Raw genomic sequence first — 25,543 nt, 5'->3', positions numbered from 1 at the left:
GATAACACTCTGGGTTTAGATAAATGTTTGAAGGAAGACTAAACAAGATTTGAAGAGAATCAGTAACCAGTCTTTTGGCCACATATATGAGAGCAGCATAATTGCAGAGATCCTGAATATGGAGGACTACATGGCTGCAGGACTACTAGTCCTCTAGTAATATTCAGTGTTTATAAAAACTGCAGCTGGCAGCCCAGTAAGTGACACATCACTGGAATCAGCGTCTGTCTCTACATGATACTGTTCTCAGATTAGGTTACAAAAACCTGGTGACAGATTCCCTTTAAACCGCTTATACAGTCTTGTAGGGGACTTAAGCGTCTATAAAACTCATAGCTGTTCAATTGTATAGAAGAAGGTTTTTTTTTTCCAAAATATAAATGAGGGCTCTACAGTATGAATAATGGTTCAGCGGTGCGTTCCACCCCCGTGCACTTCTCCTTAGCTTGTTTGACAACTCTTGCTTGCCCAGAGCGAGCACTGCCTGCACATCTCCAATGCCGCTGCAGGAGCCCAGTCAGCCAGCGCACACAGTGTCAGTGCTAGTGCTCTCTCGTCCCTCTCTTCTGTCTGCGGTGAGCGGGAGCTCACCTGCACTGGCATTGTGCGTGTGCACACCTGTTCCGCTCCTGAAATGTGAGTGCAGATGTGCAGGGCCATGGGTGTATTTCAGGCAGTGCTCACTCTTAGCAATCAAGTGCTGTCAATCAAACTAATGGGAAGTGCACGGCTTGTGGAGTCAGGGGGTAGAACAGTGTACCGAGCCCTTGACCATGCTCTATTGTGATCAGCATTTCCATTTATATCAGGAACTCAACAGTAATCTACTGTTAAAAAAATACATTTGCCGAAAATTGGTGTGCCACACAACATTGCATTGTAGAGACCAGCTAAGCTGAGTAGTGTCTGTGGAAAGGCTGACGAGTTAGTGACCAGCAGGATCTCAATAGCTTGCACTCTAATACAATCTTTAACTGTTTATCAAAAGTTTTTTATGTGGATTATTCATGTATGTAAATTATATTGATGTTTCGGATCAATAGATCAAAAGCTAGACGAACAGATCTGTCATCAGATTTGACAATACATACATTATTAAATAGATCTCATAGACCTGATGACATTGTTGTACTTACTTTGCAAGCTCTTGTCAGAATAGCAGGTTTAACTTTAAAGAGAACTTGTCAGCTGATACTCGTTGCCCAATCCGTGGGCAGCATGTATCCGGCACTGGCTGTATTATCTGATTCTGAAATGCTGCCCTGGATTGACAAGTCTCTGGCTAAACGTGTGCTGCTATTCAAGTGAGTCTTTTTCTGGAACGCTGCATTGTTTTGGAGTCACACCTATCTGGCTGATATCTTACAGCCAATGCCTGGTACATGCTGGTCACGGATTGTGCAGCATGTATCAGCTGACAGGTTCACTTTAACGTTAAACCCACTAGTCTGACGAGCTTGCAAAGTAAATACAACAACCTCATCCGGTCTATGGGATCTATTTAATATTGTATGCAGTATATGTTGTGAAATCTGATGACAGATCTGTTAAAATAGCGTATATCAGCTGACAGGTTCTCTTTTCGAAGCACTGCGAACAAAATTGATATTCCCTAAACCTCTTAAAGTATTTGTGTAGTTTAGTTTAGATATCCGTGTATCACAGTCTGAATATGAACCAGGATGCATAAACTACACAAGAAGAGAAGTAGCGGGCACCACAATAAATGAAAAAATCAAAAAATCCGGGATCAACCATATGCATATATAAGAACCATGAAACACTAAACAAGAAAAAGGATATGCATACTACTGGGATCAACCAGAAAATAATTTTATTAATGCAAAAAACACACAAAGCAAGGTAGAACATACACTTAAAAACATTTAAAATCCAAAAAACAAACACATGGTCCATACACTATGTGTAAAACCCCCAGCAGGTGGAACCCAAATGCCACCAGCACCCAATAAATTACAATATATCAAACAAATGGCATTTATATCGTGCACGAGCACCTTTATTAGCATCTTTACTGCTGCATCTCTACCTGGCGCCTATCTTTGTGAGTTTTACTGTTAGGATCCTGGACCTTAGTATTTGTTTTGCTCCCAGGTTTGGGGGTCACGCCTATTAACTACTTCATGGCACATGCCTTGGTGGGGCACGACTTTGGTAACTATGCCTAGGATATGAAATTTGTGTCCGGTTCCTTACACTATTGAGTGTTCCATTTGCAGGATATAGGTAGGGTATAGCCGATAGCAGATGGGTGGTCTTTGATTGGATGTGTATATATAAATGCCATTTGTTTGATATATTGTAATTTATTGGGTGCTGGTGGCATTTGGGTTCCACCTGCTGGGGGTTTTACACATAGTGTATGCACCATGTGTTTGTTTTTTGGATTTTAAATGTTTTTAAGTGTATGTTCTACCTTGCTTTGTGTGTTTTTTGCATTAATAAAATTATTTTCTGGTTGATCCCAGTAGTATGCATATCCTTTTTCTTGTTTAGTGTTTCAGGATGCATAAACTAGTTTCATGTGTCCTGACCTGAACATGACATCCTCATGTATGTCTATGGGGTTGTTGAGTCTGTGCCATGATACACGCGGCCACACTGCACATCAGTGTCTATACACAGACAGTATATGGCTGATATCGGAATGAGGCTTTAGCACCCTTCAACCTAACTTGATTGACAGCTCCTCAGTGTCCCACCTCACTGCTGAGATCTTTCACTTCTCAGTACAAGTTGCAGCTGTCAGTCAGGCTGTCTGGATGGAATACACTTGGACTCATGAGCTCTCATTCTATAGCTGGACTGAAATATCAGCATTAGGCTGGTTTCACACTTGCGTTTTGATCCGCAGCGTTTTAGCGCTAAAAAACGCATGCGTTTTTTCCCCTATACTTAACATTAAAAACGCATGCGTTTTTTAGCATGCGTTTTGACGCGTTTTCGGCAACGCATGCGTTTTTTGACGCGTGCGTTCATTTGCAGAAATGCAACCTGTAGTAATTTCTAGCGGCGTTTTTTTGCCGCAAAAAAACGCATGCGTTTATTCGCGGCAAAAAAATGCATTGCTGTCTATGTAAACGCATGCGTTTTTAAGCACATGCGTTTGCTTGCGTTAAAAACGCATGCGTTTTTATAGAAAAACACAAGAAAAAACAAGAAAACCCTAACCCTAAACACAAGAAAAAACAAGAAAACCCTAACCCCGACAAGCCACCCCCCCACCATCAGGGTGATAAAGGGATCCAAACCCTAACCCTGACAAGCCACCCCCCACCATCAAGGTGATAAAGGGATCCAAACCCTAACCCTACCCCTAACCTTATATGACAGTCCATACTCTACTAGTTTATATTTTTAGTACTCTATAGCAATACCGTATATCTTGGGGTGTCCACATTGAACAAAGTTTTTTATTAGAAGAATGTCCTGGTCACCAGGTCAACATAATAGCCAATTCCTATGGATCCCTAGGATCCCTAGGGTTAGGGTTAGGGGTAGGGTTAGGGTTAGGATCCCTTTATCAACTTGATGGTGGATGGTGGCTTGTCAGAGTTAGGGTTTGGATCCCTTTATCACCTTGATGGTGGGGGGGTGGCTTGTCAGGGTTAGGGTTTGGATCCCTTTATCACCTTGATGGTGGATGGTCGCTTGTCAGGGTTAGGGTTAGGGTTTGGATCCCTTTATCACCTTGATGGTGGGGGGTGGCTTGTCAGGGTTAGGGTTAGGGTTTGGATCCCTTTATCACCTTGATGGTGGGGGGTGGCTTATCAGTGACCTGGTGACCAGGACATTCTAATAAAAAGCTACCCCTAACCCTAACCCTAGGGACCCTAACCCTATACATAACCCTAACCCTAGCTATTTCTATTTATAGTGGGTTTTCTAGTTGATTTTGATGATTGGCAGCTGTCACACACTTCTCAGCATGCGTTTAAAAAACGCAAACGCATGAAAAAACGCATGTAAACGCGGCAAAACGCCGCGTTTTTTCTGCATGCAAAAACGCAGGCTTCTAAAAAACGCAGTGTTTTGCCGCGTTTACATGCGTTTTTTCACCACATGCGTTTTTTTAAAAACGCTGCAGATCAAAACGCAAGTGTGAAACCAGCCTTACACCATTATACTGACATTTTTGTGACCGATCTGCTTTCAGAATCAGACTGCTTTAATGGTTTGTAAAATGTCATATTCCTCTCTCCCTCAGTATTTATAATGCCTACTTTTGCTTTACTAAAAGCTGACAGGGTTGACCATGTTGGCTGAAAAAAAACAAAAAACACAAAAATGATATAATTAACCTTAATTTGTAAAAATGTGTCCTTGTAGACTCCATCTTTGAATATCCTGTGGGAGAAGTGCTGCAGTGACATCGTTATAGTGAGGACAGCCTGTTGTGACGCCCTGGTGACATTGGTAGAACAGAAACAGGCAGATTTCACCTATGTTCTCAATGGTGTCCTGAATCTTATCCCTTCTGCCAGGTAAGTATCATTTTATTAACATCTTACTTTTTATGATGTCTTGAATCTAAAAATTCTTTATTTAGGGTCCACTCAGAAAATGGATGGCTTCCCCCTTGGCTTCCCCCTGCCTCAAATATTTAATGGGCGATTCTAATCCGCCTCAGAATGGGACGTGCGCTAAGTTTAAAGTGCCAGATGAGCCTTAAAAAATGTGCCATAGATCCATTGCTTTCTATAGGTCCATGTGCTCCTCCTCCATACAAGTGTACGGGAGTGAGGCCACACTCACTGTGTTCTAAATTAGCAAATCACATTAAACCTCGCATTAAGTATTAGTCGGTACACAGCTGCCATCATTTACAGTGATTCTGAATATTCCCATATAAAGTTTAGCAGTTCTAGTAGGATTTTCCTGACATTTTCTTAGTTGCTTTTGGCAAAAGCCATGGCCCATAAACCGCTTACAACACAGCAGAGGGATCTCATTGTTGATAATTATCAGTCAGAAGAAGGATATAACATCTATTTTTATGGCATAAGACATACCACGCTTTGAAGACATACATCATAAAGTGGTTTAACCCCTTCACGACATTCGCCGTACTAGTACAGCGCATGTCAGGTCTCCCCCTTTGATGTGGGCTCCAGCGCTGAGCCCACATCAAAGTCACGAAATGTCAGCTGTTTTGTACAGCTGACCTGTGCGTGCAATAGCGGCAGGTGGAATCGCGATCCACCCACCGCTATTAACTAGTTAAATGTTGCTGTCAAACGCTGACAGCAGCATTTAAGTACCGCATCAGGCCGGAAATGCGCAAATCGCCGACCCCATCACATGATCGGGGGTCAGCGATGTGTCGGCATAAGAACCAGAGGTCTCCTTGAGACCTCTATGGTTGTTGATGCCGGCTTGCTGTGAGCGCCACCCTGTTGTCGGCGCTCATAGCAGGCCTGTAATTCAGCTGCATTGGAGCGATCTGATGATCGCTCCTTTGTAGCAGAAACGATCAGACCAGCTTCTAGCCTCCCATGGAGGCTATTGAAGCATGGCAAAAGTAAAAAAAAAAATTGTTTTAAAAAATATGAAAAAAATAACAAATTATAAAAGTTTAAATCACCACCCTTTAGCCCCATCCAAAATAAAAACAATAAAAAAATCAAACATACACATATTTGGTATCTCCGCATTCAGAATCGCCCGATCTATCAATAAAAAAAAGCATTAACTTGATCGCTAAACGATGTAGCGAGAAAAATATTCAAAATGTCAGGATTACGTTTTTTTGGTCGCCATGACCTTGCATTAAAATGCAATAACGGGCGATCAAAAGAGCGTATCTGCACAAAATTGGTATCATTAAAAACGTCAGCTCAGCACACAAAAAATAAGCCCTCACCTGACCCCAGATCTCAAAAAATGGAAACACTACGGGTATCGGAATATGGCGTATTTTTTTTTAAGCAAAGTGGGGAATTTTTTTCACCACGTAAATAAAAAATAACCTAGACATGTTTGGTGTCTATGAACTCGTAATAACTTGGAGAATCAAAATGGCAGGTCAGTTTTAGCACTTAGTGAACCTAGCAAAAAAGCTAAACAAAAAACCAGTGTGAGATTTCACTTTTTTTGCAATTTCACCGCACTTGGAATTTTTTCCCCTTTTCTAGTACAAGACATGGTAAAACCAATGATGTCATTCAAAAGTAAAACTCGTCCCGCAAAAAAGCTGAAACGACAAAAAGAAAATTGGTCTGGGAGGCTGCCAACAGGCTTACAGCAACATTAAAGGAGATGCAGGAATTTTTGGCACATACAGGTTGTCTACTCATGTGACGGCAATCTCCCTTATAAAGCAAATAGATAATGGCTGCACTCAATTTTACTGTACTAAAGCAAGGAAATGTGCGATACATGAAATGTGAATAGCTTAATGGATTGTGAAATCTATGAAAAAACACATGAGATGCTTAGCACAAGATTTGGCCAAAAATTGTGAGCCCATCCACCAAACGTCAAGGTAATCTCAGATCGGATGGGTAACTAACCTGACTGCCTAGTGTGAACACTTACCTATGGCTAATAACATGGTAAAGCCTGCTTTTATAGGAAGGTCAGAACCAACTGTGTTTGGATGTAATTAAAATCACAGCATGGTGAAGGGTGGGGCGTTCAAGTCAGAAAAAATAGTACATAGTAAATATAGGAAAACTGACTGAACAGCAATCTAGTCTGAACTAGACACACAACAAAAAAAACCCAAGCCCTGCTGTGGTTTGCCAAATTCTACATCTAATCTGCCAAAAGCACATGGGAAAACGCAATATGGTTTGATGAGACTAAGGTTGTTCTTTTTTGGCCATAATTCCAAAAGGTATGTTTGGTACAAAGCCAGCATTGTTGATCACCAAAAGAACACCAATCCTACAGTGAAGCGTTTTTAGGAGCAATATTATACTTTGCTGCTGTTTTTCAGCAGCTGGAATTTATCATGGAGGAACATATGAACATTTCCAAATATCAGTCAATTTTGCATCAAAACCTTCTGGCCTTTTCTTTAAAAGCTGAAACTGAAGAGGAATTTCAGCGATCATCGCAACAACGTACCTAAGAATATCTCCCAATCAACAAAAGAATGGCAATGCCAGAAGAAGATCAAAGTTTTGGAATGGCCCAAGCCTGAATCGAATCGAAAATCTGTGTGTTGACCTGATGAGGACTGTACACAAGGAGATGCCCTCGCAGTGTGACAGATTTGGTTCTCTACTGCAAGGAAGAATTGGGCAAAGAATGTTGCCCATGATGGATCATGTGGATAAACTGCTCCTCAAAATACCGAATGCGGTCATAAATTCATACGGTAGTTCGACAATGTATTATTCATATACTGAAGAGAAAAAAGGGTGGCGCTCACCGTTTCTAAAATCCAATCTTTATTAGGATGATTTAAAACATCTTCAGCAGGGGGTTGTTAAACGGGAAGAAAAAATCGGACCCGTAGAAGCGCAAGGAAGCACTAAATGGCTGTCGTCTGAATTTTTTTTTTTTTTTTGGTTCCTGTTCTACACCCCTTTCCCCCCCTGCTGAAGATATTTTAAATCATCACAATAAAGATTGGATTTTAGAAACGGCGAGTGCCACCCTTTTTTCTCTTCAGTATATGGATTCATGCAATTGTTTACAGGGTTTGGCACCCGTGAATCCGAAGGGGAGGTGTATTTGATGTGATAATAACACACAGTGGATATTTGGGCTCAGGTGTTGCAGCGGTGCAGGATTCTTTCTTCTATGGTATTGATTCTTTCGACAGTGTATTGGTTTAAGTGCATATTAGTTTTGTGCACATTTATGTAACCATAATATTTTGTTTCTTTTGATTTTATTTTTCCAGTAAAAAAATTTTCAGTTCAATTGAATTGTATTTATTATAAGGTTAAAGATGGGAAAAGCTCTTAAATGATTCTTCTTGGTATGCTTTTATTTACATGGCAAAATCTGACTTTCTTACAGGGGTGTGTAGACTTTTTATATCGTGTGTGTACATCTATAATTTTATAATCTATTTTTACAATCTGATAATTGTTTGTATACTTTTTTTTATCCTTGTTATTATTTTCTATAGTAATTTACAGGGATTGGTAAAGAGTGTTTGGCGACTTCTTCAGATTGAAGCCAAAAATGGGGAAAAAGATGGAGACCAGGCATACACCACATATAAGATTTGGTAAGTCTTCAAGGTCAGCCATGAGTAGTTCACTAAAAATACTTGATGTTTCATAATGCTAATTAACCCCTTAAAGGGAATCTGTCACCCCAAAAATGGCCTATAAACTAAGGCGATGGCGCCAAAGAGTATATACCGTACAGTTGCTAAGGTGGGGCCCCGGCATGGGATACTCACCACACAGGGGGATATGAACACACACACAAAATGCGCCACACACTACCACGTGCTTGAACACATATACCACCCTCAGCGCACATTTCACCACACATACACCAACCTCGCCACATAAAAGTAGAAACACAAAAGTCGCCACTCAAAAATCGCCACACGTGCAAAACTCGCCACATGCAAAACTCGCCACACGCAAAACTCACCTCATGGAAAACTCGCCACACGCAAAACTTGCACATGCGGAAAAATTGCCACATGCACAAAAGTTGCAACACATGCAAAAGTTGCCTCACACAAAACTTGCACATACTCAAAACGCACCACACATAAAACTCGCCCCTCGCAAAACTCGCGATGTGCAAAACTTGCTGCACACAACTTGCTACACTAACCTGTCACATGCAACTCAACACACAAAAAGTTGCTACACGCATGTCGCCACACAAAACTCAACACACACAACTTGATACATGAAACTCGCCCTAAAACACACACAAGTCTGGTATTATCCTTCAAAAATAAAAATCTGATTAATAAGCAGACAAACTACAAGATCAACAAATGTAACATAGGAAATACGGCAGCTGTCAGTCACATGGCCTGTCTATTATGTGTATTCGAGAGCTAATATATACTGCCAGGGGGCAGGGCTTCCAGTTGGCTGGGGATTGATCAGGCTGCCAATTTAGCTTACAAATACTGAGGTAAAAATACTGACCAAATAACGTGTGAACGAGGTCTAATACAGGAGGAGATGACATACAGGTACATAGTATATACAGGGGAGATGACATACAGGTATATACTATATACAGGGGAGATGACACACAGGTATATACTATATACAGGAGGAGATGACACACGTATATACTGTATACAGGAGGAGATGACATACAGGTATATACTACAGTATATACAGGAGCAGATGACACCGGTATATACAGGAGGAGATGACACGTTTATACTATATACAGGAGGAGATGACATACAGGTATATACTACAGTATATACAGGAGCAGATGACACACAGGTATACACTATATACAGGAGGAGATGACCCGTATATACTATATACAGAAGATGACATACAGGTATATACTATATAAAAGAGGAGATGGCACATAGGTATATAGAGGAGGAGATGACATACAGCAGGTATATACTATATACAGGAGATGACATACAGGTATATACTGTATATAGGAGGAGATGGCACATAGGTATATACAATATACAGGAGGAGATGACATACAGCCGGTATATACTATTTACAGGGGAGATGACATAAAGGTACATACTATATACAGGAGCAGATGACACACGGGTATATACTATATACAGGAGGAGATGACTTACAGGTATATACTATATACAGGAGGAGATGACATACAGGTATATACTATATACAGGGGAGATGACACACAGGTATATACTATATACAGGAGGAGATGACTTACACGTATATACTATATACAGGAGGAGATGACTTACAGGTATATGCTATAAACGGGGGAGATGACACACAGGTATATACTATATACAGGAGGAGATGACTTACAGGTATATACTATATACAGGAGGAGATGACATACAGGTATATACTATATATTGGAGGAGATGACATACAGGTATATACTATATACAGGAGGAGATGACATACAGGTATATACTATATATTGGAGGAGATGACATACAGGTATATACTATATACTATATATAGGGGGAGATGACACAGAGGTATATACTATATACAGGAGGAGATGACATACGTATATACAGGAGGAGATGACATACAGGTATATACTATATAAAAGAGGAGATGACACATAGGTATATAGAGGAGGAGATGACATACAGCAGGTATATACTATATACAGGGGAGATGACATACAGGTATATACTATATACAGGAGATGACATACAGGTATATACTGTATATAGGAGGAGATGACACATAGGTATATACAATATACTGGAGGAGATGACACATAGGTATATACAATATACTGGAGGAGATGACATTCAGCCGGTATATACTTTTTACAGGGGAGATGACATACAGGTACATGTTATATAAAGGGGAGATGACATACAGGTGCATGTTATATAAAGGGGAGATGACACACAGGTATATACTATATGCAGGAGCAGATGACACACAGGTATATACTATATACAGGGGGAGATGACACACAGGTATTATACTATATACAGGAGGAGATGACTTTCAGGTATATACTATATACAGGAGAAGATGACATACAGGTATATATATAGGAGGAAAGGACACACAGGTATATACTATATACAGGAGGAGATGACATACAGGTATATACTATATAAAAGAGGAGATGACACATAGGTATATAGAGGAGGAGATGACATACAGCAGGTATATACTATATACAGGGGAGATGACACACAGGTATATACTATATACAGGAGGAGATGACATACAGGTATATGCTATATACAGAAGAGATGACATACAGGTATATACAATATACCGTATATACTCGAGTATAAGCTGAGATTTTCAGCCCATTTTTTGGGGGCTGAAAGTCCCCCTCTTGGCTTATACTCGAGTCATACTTAGGGGTCGGCAGGGGAGGGGTTGCGGGGGCTGTCTAATTATACTCACCTGCTCCTGGCGCGGTCCCTGCAGGTCCCTGCTTGTCCCTGCTTCCCGGCACCCCAGCTTCCGGTACTGAGCGGTCTCATGGTACCGCTCATTACAGCAATGAATATGCGGATCCACCTCCCATAGGGGTGGAGCCGCATATTCATTACTGTAATGAGCGGTAACGGTGAGCGCTCAGTACAGGAAGAAGCTACGGCGCCGGGAAGCCAGGACTGCACCACACCAGGAGCAGGTGAGTATAATGGAGAGTTCAGCGCTGTGCGATATTCACCTGCTCCTCGTTCCAGCCGCCGCTCCGTCTTCAGCGTCTTCTGCAGTGACGCTCAGGTCAGAGGGCGCGGTGACGTGGTTAGTGCGCGCCCTCTGCCTGAACGTCAGTGCTGAAGACGCTGAAGATGGAGCGGCGCCCGGAACATGGAGCAGGTGAATATAGCAAGTGCCGGGGGCCTGAGCGACACAGAGGTGAGTATGTGACTTTTTTTTTTTATCGCAGCAACAGCAAGTGGGGCAAGTGTCTGTATGGAGCATCTTATGGGGCCATAACATTTGTGCAGCACTATATGGGGCAAATGTCTGTATGGGGCCATAATCAATTTTTGTGCAGTACTATATGGGGCAAGTGTCTGTATGGGGTCATAACGTTTGTGCAGCACTGTATGGGGCAAGTGTCTCTATGGGGCCATAACGTTTGTGCAGCACTATATGGGGCAAATATCTTTATGGAGAATCTTATGGGACCATAATTAACGTTTGTGCAGCATTATATGGGGCAAACGTCTGTATGGAGTATCTTATGGGGCCATAACGTTTGTGCAGCACTATATGGGGCAAATATCTTTATGGAGAATCTTATGGGGCCATAATTAACGTTTGTGCAGCATTATATGGGGCAAATGTCTGTATGGAGTATCTTATGGGGCCATAACGTTTGTGCAGCACTATATTGGGCAAATATCTTTATGGAGCATCTTATGGGGCCATAATTAACGTTTGTGGAGCATTATATGGGGCAAGTGTCTGTATGGAGCATCTTATGGGGCCATAATCAAGATTTGTGCAGCACTCTATGGGGCAAATATCTTTATGGAGCATCTTATGGGGCCATAATTAACGTTTGTGGAGCATTATATGGGGCAAGTGTCTGTATGGAGCCTCTTATGGGGCCATAATCAACATTTGTGCAGCATTATATTGGGCAAATGTGTCTATGGAGCATCTTATGGGGCCATTATTAACCTTTATGCAGGATTATATGGAGCATATTTTAATATGGAGCATCTTATGGGGCCCATCATAAACTTTATGGAGCATTATATGGGGCTCCTGATTCAATATGGATATTCACAACACTTAATCTACTGATGTCTCAATTAATTTTACTTTTATTGGTATCTATTTTTACTTTTGACATTTACCAGTAGCTGCTGCATTTCCCACCCTAGGCTTATACTCGAGTCATTAAAGGGAACCTGTCACCCCCAAAATCGATGGTGAGGTAAGCCCACCGTCATCAGGGGCTTATCTACAGCATTCTGTAATGCTGTAGATAAGCACCCGATGTTACCTAAAAGAGGAGAAAAAGAGGTTAGGTTATACTCACCCATGGGCTTTCCCGCTGCGGTCCGGGTCCGATGGGTGTCTCCGGTACGTTACGGAGCCTCCCATCTTCATTCCATGACGTCCTCTTCTGGTCTTCACGCCGCATCTGCGGCGCAGGCGTACTTTGTCTGCCCTGTTGAGGGCAGAGCAAAGTACTGCAGTGTGCAGGCGCCGGGACAGGTCAAAGAGGTGCCTAGTCTCCATGAAGAAGCTGTATCTATAGCACTATCGGTGCCTTGTCTGTTATGAATTCCGTTCTCGGACTCCCTCCTGTGGTCATGAATGGTACTTTGGTTAGTTCTGCTCTTGGACTCCCTCTGGTGGCTTTGAGCGGAACTGCTGGTCACTGAGGTTGGCTTTGTCAGCTGCTCTCGTTTATTGCTATGTTGGCTTCCCTATTTAACTCCACTCAGATCGTTACTTTATGCCAGCTGTCAATGTTTCAGTATTGGTTCAGATCTCTCTTGGACTTCTCTGAGGACCTGTCTACTCCAGCAGAAGCTAAGTCTTTGCTAGTTCATTTGTTGTTACTGCTTCCTGAATATATTTCTTAGTACTGCTAATTTCTAGTCCAGCTTGCTATCATGGTATTCCCTTGCTAGCTGGAAGCTCTGGGGGTGCAGAGTGGCACCTCCACACCGTGAGTCGGTGTGGGGAGTCTTTTTGCTTACTCTGCGTGGTTTTTTGTAGTCTTTTGTGCTGACCGCATAGTTCCCTTTTCTATCCTCTGACTATTTAGTGAAGTCTGGCCTCCTTTGCTAAAACCTGTTTCATTCCTGTGTTTGTGACTTTCCTCTTAACTCACAGTCAATATATGTGGGGGGCTGCCTTTACCTTTGGGGAATTTCTCTGAGGCAAGGTTAGGCTTCTATTTCTATCTTTAGGGGTAGTTAGCTCTTAGGCTGTGAAGAGGCGTCTAGGGAGAGTTAGGTACATTCCACGGCTATTTCTAGTGTGTGTGATAGGAGTAGGGTTTGCGGTCCCCAGAGTTCCCACTTCCCAGAGCTAGTTCCGATTCTGAGTTTACTCATCAGGTCATTCCGGGTGCTCCTAACCACCAGGTCCATAACACTTGTCTCCCTGAAGAAGCTATGTGTATACCATGGTCGGTGCCTTGTCTCCCTGAAGAAACTATTTCTATTCCATGGTCGGTGCCTAATCTCCATGAAGAAACTATATCTATACCATGGTCGGTGCCTTGTCTCCCTGAAGAAACTTTTTCTATACCATGGTCGGTGCCTAGTCTCCATGAAGAAACTATATCCATACCATGGTCGGTGCCTAGTCTCCATGAAGAAACTATATCTATACCATGGTCGGTGCCTTGTCTCCCTGAAGAAACTATTTCTATACCATGGTCGATGCCTAGTCTCCATGAAGAAACTATATCTATACCATGGTCGGTGCCTTGTCTCCTGAAGAAGCTACATCTATACCACCGTCGGTACCTTGTCTCCCTGAAGAAGCTGTATCTATAGCACTATCGGTGCCTTGTCTTCCTGAAGAAACTATATCTATACCATGGTTGGTGCCTTGTCTCCCTGAAGAAACTATTTCTATACCATGGTTGGTGCCTAATCTCCATGAATAAACTATATCTTTACCATGGTCTGTGCCTTGTATCCCTGAAGAAACTATATACCATGGTCGGTGCCTAGTCTCCATGAAGAAACTATATCTACACCATGGCCGGTGCCTTGTCTCCTGAAGAAGCTACATTTATACCACGGTCGGTACCTTGTCTCCCTGAAGAAACTATATCTATACCATGGTCAGTGCATTGTATCCCTGAAGAAACTATATACCATGGTTGGTGCCTTTTCTCCCTGAAGAAACTATATCTATAGCATGGTCAGTGCCTTGTATCCCTGATGAAACTATATCTATACCATGGTTGGTGCCTTTTCTCCCTGAAGAAATTATATCTATACCATGGTCAGTGCCTTGTATCCCTGAAGAAACTATATCTATACCATGGTTGGTGCCTTTTCTCCCTGAAGAAACTATATCTATAGCATTCTAAGTGCCTTGTATCCCTGAAGAAACTATATCTATGCCATGGTTGGTGCCTTTTCTCCCTGAAGAAACTATCTATACCATGGTTGGTGCCTTTTCTCCATGAAGAAAGTATATCTATAGCATGGTCAGTGCCTTGTCTCCCTGAAGAAACTGTATCTATACCATGGTCGGTGCCTTGTCTCCCTGAAGAAACTATTTCTATGCCATGGTCGGTGCCTAGTCTCCCTGAAGAAACTATATCTATACCATGGTCGGTGCCTTGTCTCTCTGAAGAAACTATTTCTATACCATGGTCGGTGCCTAGTCTCCATGAAGAAACTATATCTATACCATGGTCGGTGCCTAATCTCCATGAAGAAACTATATCTATACCATGGTCGGTGCCTTGTCTCCCTGAAGAAACTATATCTATACCATGGTCGGTGCCTTGTCTCCCGGAAGAAACTTTTTCTATACCATGGTCGGTGCCTAGTCTCCATGAAGAAACTATCTATACCATTGTCGGTGCCTAGTCTCCATGAAGAAATTATATGTATACCATGGTCGGTGCCTTGTCTCCCTGAAGAAACTTTTTCTATACCATGGTCGGTGCCTAGTCTCCCTGAAGAAACTATATCTATACCATGGTCGGTGCCTAGTCTCCATGAAGAAACTATATCTATACCATGGTCGGTGCCTAGTCTCCATGAAAAAACTATATGTATGCCATGGTCGGTGTCTTGTCTCCCTTTAGAATCTATTTCTATACCATGGTCGGTGCCTAGTCTCCATGAAGAAACTATTTCTATACCATGGTCGGTGCCTAGTCTCCATGAAGAAACTATATCTATACCATGGTCGGTGCCTAGTCTCCATGAAAAAACTATATGTATGCCATGGTCGGTGTCTTGTCTCCCTTTAGAATCTATTTCTATACCATGGTCGGTGCCTAGTCTCCATGAAGAAACTATTTCTATACCATGGTCGGTGCCTAGTCTCCATGAAGAAACTATATCTATACCATGGTCGGTGCCTTGTCTCCCGGAAGAAACTATTTCTATACCATGGTCGGTGCCTCATCTCCATGAAGAAACTATTTCTATACCATGGTCGGTGCCTCATCTCCATGAAGAAACTATATCTATACCATGGTCGGTGCCTAGTCTCCCTGAAGAAACTATTTCTATACCATGGTCGGTGCCTAGTCTCCATGAAGAAACTATATCTATACCACGGTCGGTGCCTTGTCTCCCTGAAGAAGCTGTATCTATAGCACTATCGGTGCCTTGTCTCCCTGAAGAAACTATATCTATACCATGGACGGTGCCTTGTCTCCATGAAGAAGCTATATCTATACCATGGTTGGTTCCCCATTTCCAGTGAAGAAACTGCATGTATAGAGCTGCCAGTGCCTCATTTCCTCTGAAGAAGCTGTATAAAAAGCACTGCTGGAGCCTTGTTTTTCCTAACTATAGCAGTGAAACATGTTTAGGAGTGGGCATTGAGTTGTGCTTTTACTATAGCAAACAGGTCTAATACATATTGCTGGGTGAGGTTTCGGGCTACTCACTGCTATTAAAACAATATTTTTTTTGTTCTTTGAGAGTTCTCTCCATTGAATAATTGATTTATATTTATATAAATATATTTATTATGGTAAAGTCCTGGATCTGCTAGCGGTTTTAATTCAATGAGTTGCTTTTTGTGAGACAGTTGTTTTTTATGTGTACATATCTGTATAGCACACACACACATTGTGTTTTTGTTGCTTTCTAGCAATTGGTGAATTGTGTTGAGCTACCACTAACTGCCTTCTGGGGCTATGTTTTATACGCCACTCCAGTGTGTTTTAATATTTTTTTCCAGCGCTGTAGTGGCACTGCAAATGTAAGCCCTCTGCCCTCATTTTTATACTCTCCTTCTGTGGCTTGACCTTTTTCCGACGCTGCTACTCTCCCACGATGCCATCTGTTGCCCGTAACTTCTAACTAGCCGGAAGTCAGAAGTTATGCCACAAGAGCTCAAAGCAAGTCTATGAGAGCCAGAACTAGGCCTGAATGAGGCTTTCTTAGACTTGTACTGAAACCTCAGTGCAGCTCCATGAAACAATGGAGCTGCCCTCAAGTTACTTTTCATTGGAGATCGACTAGCGCAACGCTGGAAAACAATCAAGGCAGCGGTGGCACATGAGTATGAGACGGAGGCAAGAGAATTACATTGAAAGCTTTGCATAATTGTATGAAGACTGAAAAGTACTTTATAGTAATATTTTGGGATCAATAGAAGTTGCATTTATTTAAAAAAAAAAATGGCATTTTGACCTTCTGGGATTGTATATTGTCACAGCACACATGGCAGCACAAATAAATAATGTTTTCCTAGTGTCGCAGCTTTGTCACATGCAGTCTGTCACTGGCAGAGAACATGACGATCAGGTGGTCCAAATCTGGCAGCTTTGGTTGGTACGCCTTTTTACTGTGTATTATTGTGACACTTCTATGAAGAGGACATTTATTCTGCTGAGGAGTGACATTAGCTGAAACTGCCATTTTTGCCAGCATAACCTCTTGAAGGTTATTACGTGCTTATCACAGCCTGAATCCGCAATCAATTCACTGCAGCATTGTGCCATTACTTCTAGAAGATAAAGGATAGAGTGAACCCTAAGACCCGCTGCTCTCCCAACTTCAGCTTGACGGCACACAAACATTTCTTCCACCTAAGGCCAGCTTTTAATTTCTGCTAAGTCTCTAATCTAGTGTAACATTTATTTGGCGATTCTCTCCTCCCCTTCCCCTGCACGGCGCACTCTCATTTCTCTCCATGAAAAGCTCTAGCTGCTGGACAAAGAAGCTGGCTGGTGTGCTAAATTGTCTCTTTTAGTCCAGGCGGTTATATGCTCGCTTCCTCTGAAGCTCCAGCCGAGTGATTGCGGGCTGATTTGGCCTGTTTAAAGTAGGCAACCATTTTTCCTAAAAATGACTTTTTAGCTTTTTCTCAATTGTTTAATATTTTTTTTAACGTTACACATACACTTATATGTTTAAGCTTCTGCATTCCTGTAAAATATTGTCCATTTTTAATTCAAAAAATAAAATAAAGTGCAGTGAACAAATAAGAATCTTAAAATTTACTTAAAAGCCACAGGTGAACATAGTAACGTAGAGTACAATGTTGGGTCAAATCCAAGCTGTCGTATTTTCCTTCAATGTTTTGTTCGGGTGCTCTAAAGACAGTATACAGATCCAATGATAACCTGTGAACATCTGTAAATTGTAGCATGCACCAGTATCGTCCATTTTACGTACCAGATTGCAGCATATAGTAGCTTGTCTATTGTACGTACCAAGCTAATACAGGTTTATACTGCCAGCTCTTGCAACCATCTGCTATACAGAGGTGCAAGTGGAGCCAGTCATGTTTATAATTTGCGAACGTGACAGGCCTTTTTTTTACCAGCTTACCCCAACATTACAGTAATAGGAAGTGGGAGGCAAAAGAAAAACAAAATGGGTAGTCAGGTGTAGAAGGGGCTTGGCAGTACCTTGGTGTGATTGGGCGCAGACACCACGTCTTGGAAAACTTTGGCCAACTATCTTGAGTTCAGAATATGTGCTTTCCGTGAGTATTTCCTTCAAGGAAGATCTGGAGAATTGTAATGTAGTAAAACTTTACATGGATTTCTATTGAAAGAAGTATAGAATATGGCATGAGTCAAGCCATTTATGAGGGACCAAAAATCAGACCCATATAGTCAGGTCAGCCACACATGAAGCATGTCACCTGTGGAGAGGTAAAGGGGATTGTAAGGTGGCTGTTGGACACCTAGTGGATGGGAGATAAACCTGGATGAATTCTTCACACATATAGGACTAAAAGGGGTTAATTGGCCATGACAGGTTGATAATGAGCAGCTGCAGAGTTAGGAGAGACTGCTGCTCATCGTATGTCCACCACAGGTGTGGTTCACTTTGTGAAATGTGACCTTTTTGTTTCACAGGTCTATGTGTACAGAGGTATGCTGATCTCCTGGACTGAGTACGTTTGCTAAAGGACTAGGAAGCTGGACTGTAAAGGTACCTTCACACTAAACGATGTCGCTAGCGATCCGTGACGTTGCAGCGTCCTGGATAGCGATCTCGTTGTGTTTGACATGCAGCAGCGATCAGGATCCTGCTGTGAGATCGCTGGTCGTTGCTGAAAGTCCAGAACTTTATTTCGTCGCTGGATCTCCCGCTGACATCGCTGAATCGGTGTGTGTGACACCGATCCAGCGATGTCTTCACTGGTAACCAGGGTAAACATCGGGTTACTAAGCGCAGGGCCACGCTTAGTAACCCGATGTTTACCCTGGTTACCATTGTAAAAGTAAAAAAAAAAAACACATACTCACATTCCGGTGCCCGGCGTCCGCTTCCCTGCACTCCTCCTGCATCCTGTGTAAGTGCCGGCCGTAAAGCAGAGCGGTGACGTCACCGCTCTGCTCTGTGGGAGATGCCGGAGATGTTCGGCGCTGACACAGGATGCAGGAGGAGTGCAGGGAAGCGGACGCCGGGCACCGGAATGTGAGTATGTGTTTTTTTTTTTTTTACTTTTACAATGGTAACCAGGGTAAACATCGGGTTACTAAGCGCGGCCCTGCGCTTAGTAACCCGATGTTTACCCTGGTTACCAGGGGACTTCGGCATCGTTAGTCGCTGGAGAGCCGTCTGTGTGACAGCTCTCCAGCGACCACACAACGACGAAACAGCGACGCTGCAGCGATCGGCATCGTTGTCTGTATCGCTGCAGCGTCGCTTAGTGTGAAGGTACCTTTAGCCAGGCGGGCCATCCAGCACCATTGTATGGACTTTTTGCTTTGTTTACTTTGTATTTTGCACAGTAAGAGACAAATAAGCTGTTTATGCAACAGCTCTTGCAACAGAACCAAGTGCAGCATATTGAATTTCTCACAGAGGCAGTTCTTTGCATGGCAGCAGCACCGACAACAAGGTCTACTGATGATTTTCTTATCCAGAAGGTGGAGAGGAGAGCCTTGCAGAAAATGATCCCAGGAAACGACATTTAGGCCTTTTTTTAACAGTTTTTCGAAGGGTCGCCGAGCGAGAGAAACTCTCACCAGCGAAGTCCTGGTACTATTCTTAACGGGCAAGCCACAAAAGGCCTACTATGATTTAGCCTTACAGGACACCAAAGAATGTGTGAAGTCAAAAACTGAAATTTTGCCTCTCTTGGGGGTGACAGTCAGTCAGGGCACAAGGGGTCCACCGCTAGGCATATCACTCTGACACACCCCCTCTCAATTGTTTGACCTGCTGCACCTAGTTTAAAAGTGGTTGCAACCGGAGTCCTCTACCCCCGTGCAGATGGTAGGGCGAATTGTAATGGACCAATTTGTGCACTCCCTTCCGAGCCTGATGCAGACTTGGGTTGCCCAGCGAGCTTCCCGGTACGCCAATGACTTGAGTGAACTGGTTGAAAGGTATCAGGGCTCTTGGGGAGGCAACCCACTCCATGCTAGATGTCCCACTCCCCTAGATGTCACCGGGAGATTCTATGCTGTTGCAAGTCTAGTTCCACCTGCCAGTTAACCTCTCCCACCTCTCATTTATGAAATACCCTTGTGCCGCTACCCATCAAGGCATTGCAAGAAAAGGACCCCATTGAAACTCCATGTTTGCTGGTTGATACAGAAGTAGACATTGAAGACGTAACAATAGCCGTGACGATGTTGAAGGCCTTAAAACAGCAATGTTGGGAATTGCTGCAGCGAAACTGGGATCTGTATTCAGAACTGCCGGGGTGTACAGTTGTCATAGAACGTGAGAACTGATCTCCAAGGAAGGGAAGTATATGCTGAATCTTTGAGTCATTGAGGAATCTAAGAGTAGGTGGTCTGTTGTGAATTCCGTCCTTGGGCTCCCTCCTGTGGTTGTGAATGGTACTTTTGTGAGTTCTGCCCTTGGGCTCCCTCTGGTGGTTTCGAGTGGAACTGCTGCTCCTTGAGTTTAGCTTTAGCAGCTGCTTTCACTGATCGTCTCTCCTGGCTTTGCTATTTAACCTGGCTTTGGTCTTCAGTTCATGCCAGCTGTCAATGTTTCTGGTTTGGGATTCAGATCTCTCTTTGGATTTCTCTGATGGCCTGTCCATTTCAGCAAAAGATAAGTTTTTGCTAGTTCTTTGTTGTCCATTTGCTTCGGACTTTATTGCTCAGCTCATGTTATGTTTCCTTTTGTCCAGCTTGTCATTATGATATATTCAGGCTAGCTGGAAGCTCTGGGGAAGCAGATTTGCCCTCCACACCGTGAGTCGGTGTGGAGATCATTTTTGTAAACTCTGCGTGGATTTTTAGTTTTTAATACTGACCGCACAGTATCCTTTCCTATTCTGTCTATTTAGGTTAGTATTGGCCTCCTTTGCTAAAATCTGTTTTCATTTCTGTGTATGTTATTTCCCTCTCCACTCAGTCAATATTTGTGGGGGGCTATCTTTCCTTTTGGGAATTTCTCTTAGGCAAGATAGCTTTCTGTTTCCATCTTTAGGGGTAGCTAGTTCTCAGGCTGTGACGAGGTGTCTAGGGAGAGACAGGAACACTCCGCTGCTATTTCTAGTGTTGGTGTTAGGATTAGGAACTGCGGTCAGTAAAGATACCACCTCCTCAGAGCTTGTCCTATGTTGCTCTTTAACCACCAGGTCATATCAGTGTTGCTCCTTAACCACCAGGTCATAACAGTGGTCTAACCCGATTCTCCTTGATCAAAAACTCAATGGAGAATGAAGGTTCTGTAATGAGTAGAAGCTGAGTGAAGTGTCTAAGTTTGACCCATGGACCGGATACTCGCACCCCGTAAGAATTATGCTACGTCATACCTGGACGATTTCCTAGTTTTCAGCCCAGATTAGTGAAGTCATCTGGAAAGGTCCAGGTGGTGTTTAATGCTCTCAGGAAGGCGGGGTTCTCTGTAAATCCAAAATAAAGGGCCATGAGGAAAGAGAAGGCCATATACCTTGAATATGTAGTAGGTAGAGGCAAAATGAAACCCCAGATTAATAAAGTAGACACAGTCCAAACTGGGCAAAACCACTTTTTTTTTTAAAAAAAAAAAGCAAGGTAGGGCCTTTCTGTGAATCGTGGGGAACTATAGGAGGTTCATTCCAAACTTTGCCATGGGGGCCACACCAGTGACCTGCATCCTAAAGGGGACAAAATCAGTCTTGGCCAAATGGATGTGGGAGGCGAAGACAGCCTTTCAAGAACTGATAGAAACTGTCTAAACATCCGGTCGTGTTGCCTCAACTCTTAGAAGGAATTTGAACTCCAAACGGACGCCTCAGAAGTCGTATTAGGACAGGTCCTTTCTCAGGAGATGCACGGAGAGGAGTCTCCTGTTCACTACATGAGTAGGAATCTGTCAGCATGTAAGAAAAATGATTCCATTGTAGAAAAGTAATGCTTGGCCATAAAGTGGGCTGCGGATATATTGCGATATCCTCTCTTTGGGCGAAAATTTTAATTAGTGCCAGACCATGCCCCACTCAGGGAGAAAAAAGAGAAAATGCTTGTGTTTACCTGCTGGTTTCTAGTTTCATAGTAATGTTTTTGCCCTCTCGAGAATGCCATGACTGGTGATAGAAGGTGCCATGCCAGGGCTTTAAGCAGAGGGGGAAGGTATGTAAGGTGGCTGTCGGACTTTTAGCTTTATATTTTTACGTTGTGCCTGACATAGGCTGTATTTGACTTTCCTGTGATGTGGTTTCTGTGAAAGAAATCATCAAGTTTTTTTTAAGTAGAAATTATTTTTGGGATGCCTCATATGACTAGCAAGTGACTAGCATTTCTTTAGGATGCATACAGGAATGTGTACTAAGGCCTTGTGTAATACACTGTGTTCCTCTATGCTTGATTGATTAGTAGTTGCATGAGAGGTTTAGGACTCACAAGTTCTCTATCCCACTTCTGAGATGTGAAGGTACAGTAAGGACTGTGGGGTCAGTCCACTTTCCCTTCTGCTTAGTTGGAGGCTTGGCGATTATTCAAACCGAGGACAGTAACAACTTGTTCACTTTAAGAGAGTTTCCCGAAGTGTTTCTTCTGCAGGTTGGGGTAGATGTGTGGTACAAAATTACACAAATATTAAAGCAGTTGTCCACCCCTGAAATTTGTTTCTGAAGCCTTCCAGTATGCCGTAAACTAAACCATACTCGCTATAGCGATCTTCAGCTGTTTCTTTTCTTACACTTCCCTTGTTTCCCATCAGTCTCCTCTTCTGTACAAATGGGCATATGACCACTTCTACTACCGTGTTTCCCCGAAAGTAAGACCGTGTCATACATTCTTTTTACCACTCAAAAGTCCCACTATGTCTTACTTTCGGGGTATGTCTTATATTGGAAAAAAAAATGTCGATTTTTGTTTTAACCATAAAATTAACATTTATTAACAACCTGAACAGTATGGTATTCACCACAAAACAGTTTTATAAAAGCAAATGCTAAGAATGTATTGTTACAACCGTATCATGACGGTATTTCCATGTATAACATGTAAAACAATGAAAAACGGTAAGAATGAACAGTCTGAATATGTTATACTGGAAGATAAAACAGATTTATTCCATGACAACCATGTCATCATCTTCAGGAACATCATCATAAACATCCACACTCTGAGGTTCCTGTGGATTTTCTTGCGACTCTCGGGACTCCATTTCCTGCTCAATCATTGGCCCATATCTCTCATGGGTAGCAACGGCACTGTCCTGAAATGAGCAGGTCTTGTCCAGGTAGCCAGCTCGCAGTGCATTTGCAACGCAGGTGTCAGTGATCTTATCCCATGAATTCTTAACCCAGTTCACAATCTCTGGCAGTCTGGGCTTCACAAAGTTCCCACGTACATTTCTCTCCAATCGGTTTTCAATGTAGTCATTGATTTCCGCACGCAGATAGTCCTTGAACAGCTTGTTAATGGCGATATCCAGAGTCTGGAGATAAGCCGTCATCCCTGCAGGAATCATGATTTGGTCGATTCTCCGCTCATGAAGGAAGTTTTTCATGTTTTTGGCGCGGTGTATGCTGGCTGCATCCCAGATCAGCATCCCTCTTTTGTTCCCTCGCATAACAAGCGGCAGCATTAAATCAAGCCACTTCCTTATAACAGCTTGTGTGGCCCATGCTTTTTCAGTTTCCAGCACATAAATGCCAGAAACCCGCTCAATCTTGTCCTTTTTGCCCTTTGCAATGAGTAGCGGTGTTACTTTAGTGCCATCCAGACGAATCGCCAAAATGCAGGTGGCACGTGCACTTTCATAAGCGGTGGAGGGAACGTACACTGAGGAGGCACCTCGTTGATCAATGGTGGTTTGAGCTGCTTGGCCCATGAACACGGCAGTTTCATCCATGGCGATCATGTTGCAAAGACTGTATTTAGAGAAGTCAATGTCATCCACAAACTTCTTGTAGGCAAATGCACGTTTAACAATCTCAGCATCTTCCAGCCTAAAGAGGGTTGTGGATCTTCTCAAAGACAGGTCATTGCGTTCAAGAAAGCTATCCACCCAGTGCTGTGATGCCTTGAATTGTTCAGGGGAAATGTCAAACTGTGGTGCCACTGCAAGGGCATACTCCTGAATCTGAGCCCTGGTCACCACCAATGTCTTTGCTCTCCTGTCTCCAACCCACTCAGAGACCAGGCTTTCCAGCTCTGTATACATTGGTTGCCGACCACATCCAATCTTGCGCTTTTTAGCCATTCCGCTCTCCACTTTTTCACTCAGGTTAGTGTATTCTGCACGCCATTTTTGGACCAGTCGGTGATCCAACATTTTCTCCTTGCAGAACTCCACTACATTTTTGCCCCAAGATTCTTCGACAATCGCTTTTTTATACTCCACGGTGTAGCTCTTCCTTTTACCACTGGAACCGGAAGCGCTCATGTCTAGGGGCAAAAATATAGCGTACGGTATAAGCACTGCTTATGGTTCCGTATCACAGCCTCCCATAGGGTAACAGCCCCATACAGTATCCCACACAGCCTCCCATAGGGTTACAGCCCCATACAGTATCCCACACAGCCTCCCATAGGGTTACAGCCCCATACAGTATCCCACACAGCCTCCCATAGGGTTACAGCCCCATACAGTATCCCACACAGCCTCCCATAGGGTTACAGCCCCATACAGTATCCCACACAGCCTCCCATAGGGTTACAGCCCCATACAGTATCCCACACAGCCTCCCATAGGGTTACAGCCCCATACAGTATCCCACACAGCCTCCCATAGGGTTACAGCCCCATACAGTATCCCACACAGCCTCCCATAGGGTTACAGCCCCATACAGTATCCCACACAGCCTCCCATAGGGTAACAGCCCCATACAGTATCCCACACAGCCTCCCATAGGGTAAAAGCCCCATACAGTATCCCACACAGCCTCCCATAGGGTAACAGCCCCATACAGTATCCCACAGCAATCACAGCAAGTCTCCATGCAATGTACCGTATGGGGACTTGCCGCGATTGCGCCATAAGTGTACCGCAAGTTAAGGAAACTTTACATGGTGCATTTTGTGAATTGCTTACTTGGTACCGTAATGGTGATCGGATCAATTCCTCTGCGGTGCTGGGTAGAGGTGTGGCTTCTTCTTCCTCATGCAGGAGCCGCTGGGCCAATCAGAGGGGCCTCCAGCGGCTGCACATGAGGGCACTGAGGCTGCGTGTTTTTGTACCGTATGTTGCCCATGGTCCTGATAGACCATGGACAACATTACTGCTGCTCCCGCGGCCTCCACATCCCTCCGCTCATTCCGCTCCAGATCCGTCCGCATCCCGCTCTAAGGGCTCATTTCCACATGCGAGGCACACGTCCGTATCTCGCATGTGGAAACCAAGCTGTGGAGCCGGCACTCCAGAGCGGAGCGTGCG

The 25,543-nt window shown here is 43.3% G+C and overlaps 1 protein-coding gene across 3 annotated transcripts in view; it reads left to right on the top strand.

Moving 5' to 3' along the window:
• The window catches only part of FOCAD (focadhesin), a 426,882-nt gene that overhangs the window by 51,038 nt on the left and 350,301 nt on the right, over window positions 1-25,543 (top strand). For all 3 annotated transcript variants that reach the window (XM_077249466.1, XM_077249485.1, XM_077249475.1), the window contains 2 exons: window positions 4,351-4,505; window positions 8,108-8,209. In XM_077249466.1, coding sequence (XP_077105581.1) covers window positions 4,351-4,505; window positions 8,108-8,209 — 257 coding nt within the window. The remainder of the gene's footprint in view (window positions 1-4,350; window positions 4,506-8,107; window positions 8,210-25,543) is intronic.

Source organism: Ranitomeya variabilis, chromosome 1 (assembly GCF_051348905.1).
Source record: "Ranitomeya variabilis isolate aRanVar5 chromosome 1, aRanVar5.hap1, whole genome shotgun sequence".
Taxonomy (NCBI): Eukaryota; Metazoa; Chordata; class Amphibia; order Anura; family Dendrobatidae; genus Ranitomeya; species Ranitomeya variabilis.
This window is presented reverse-complemented; position numbering and strand designations above follow the sequence as displayed.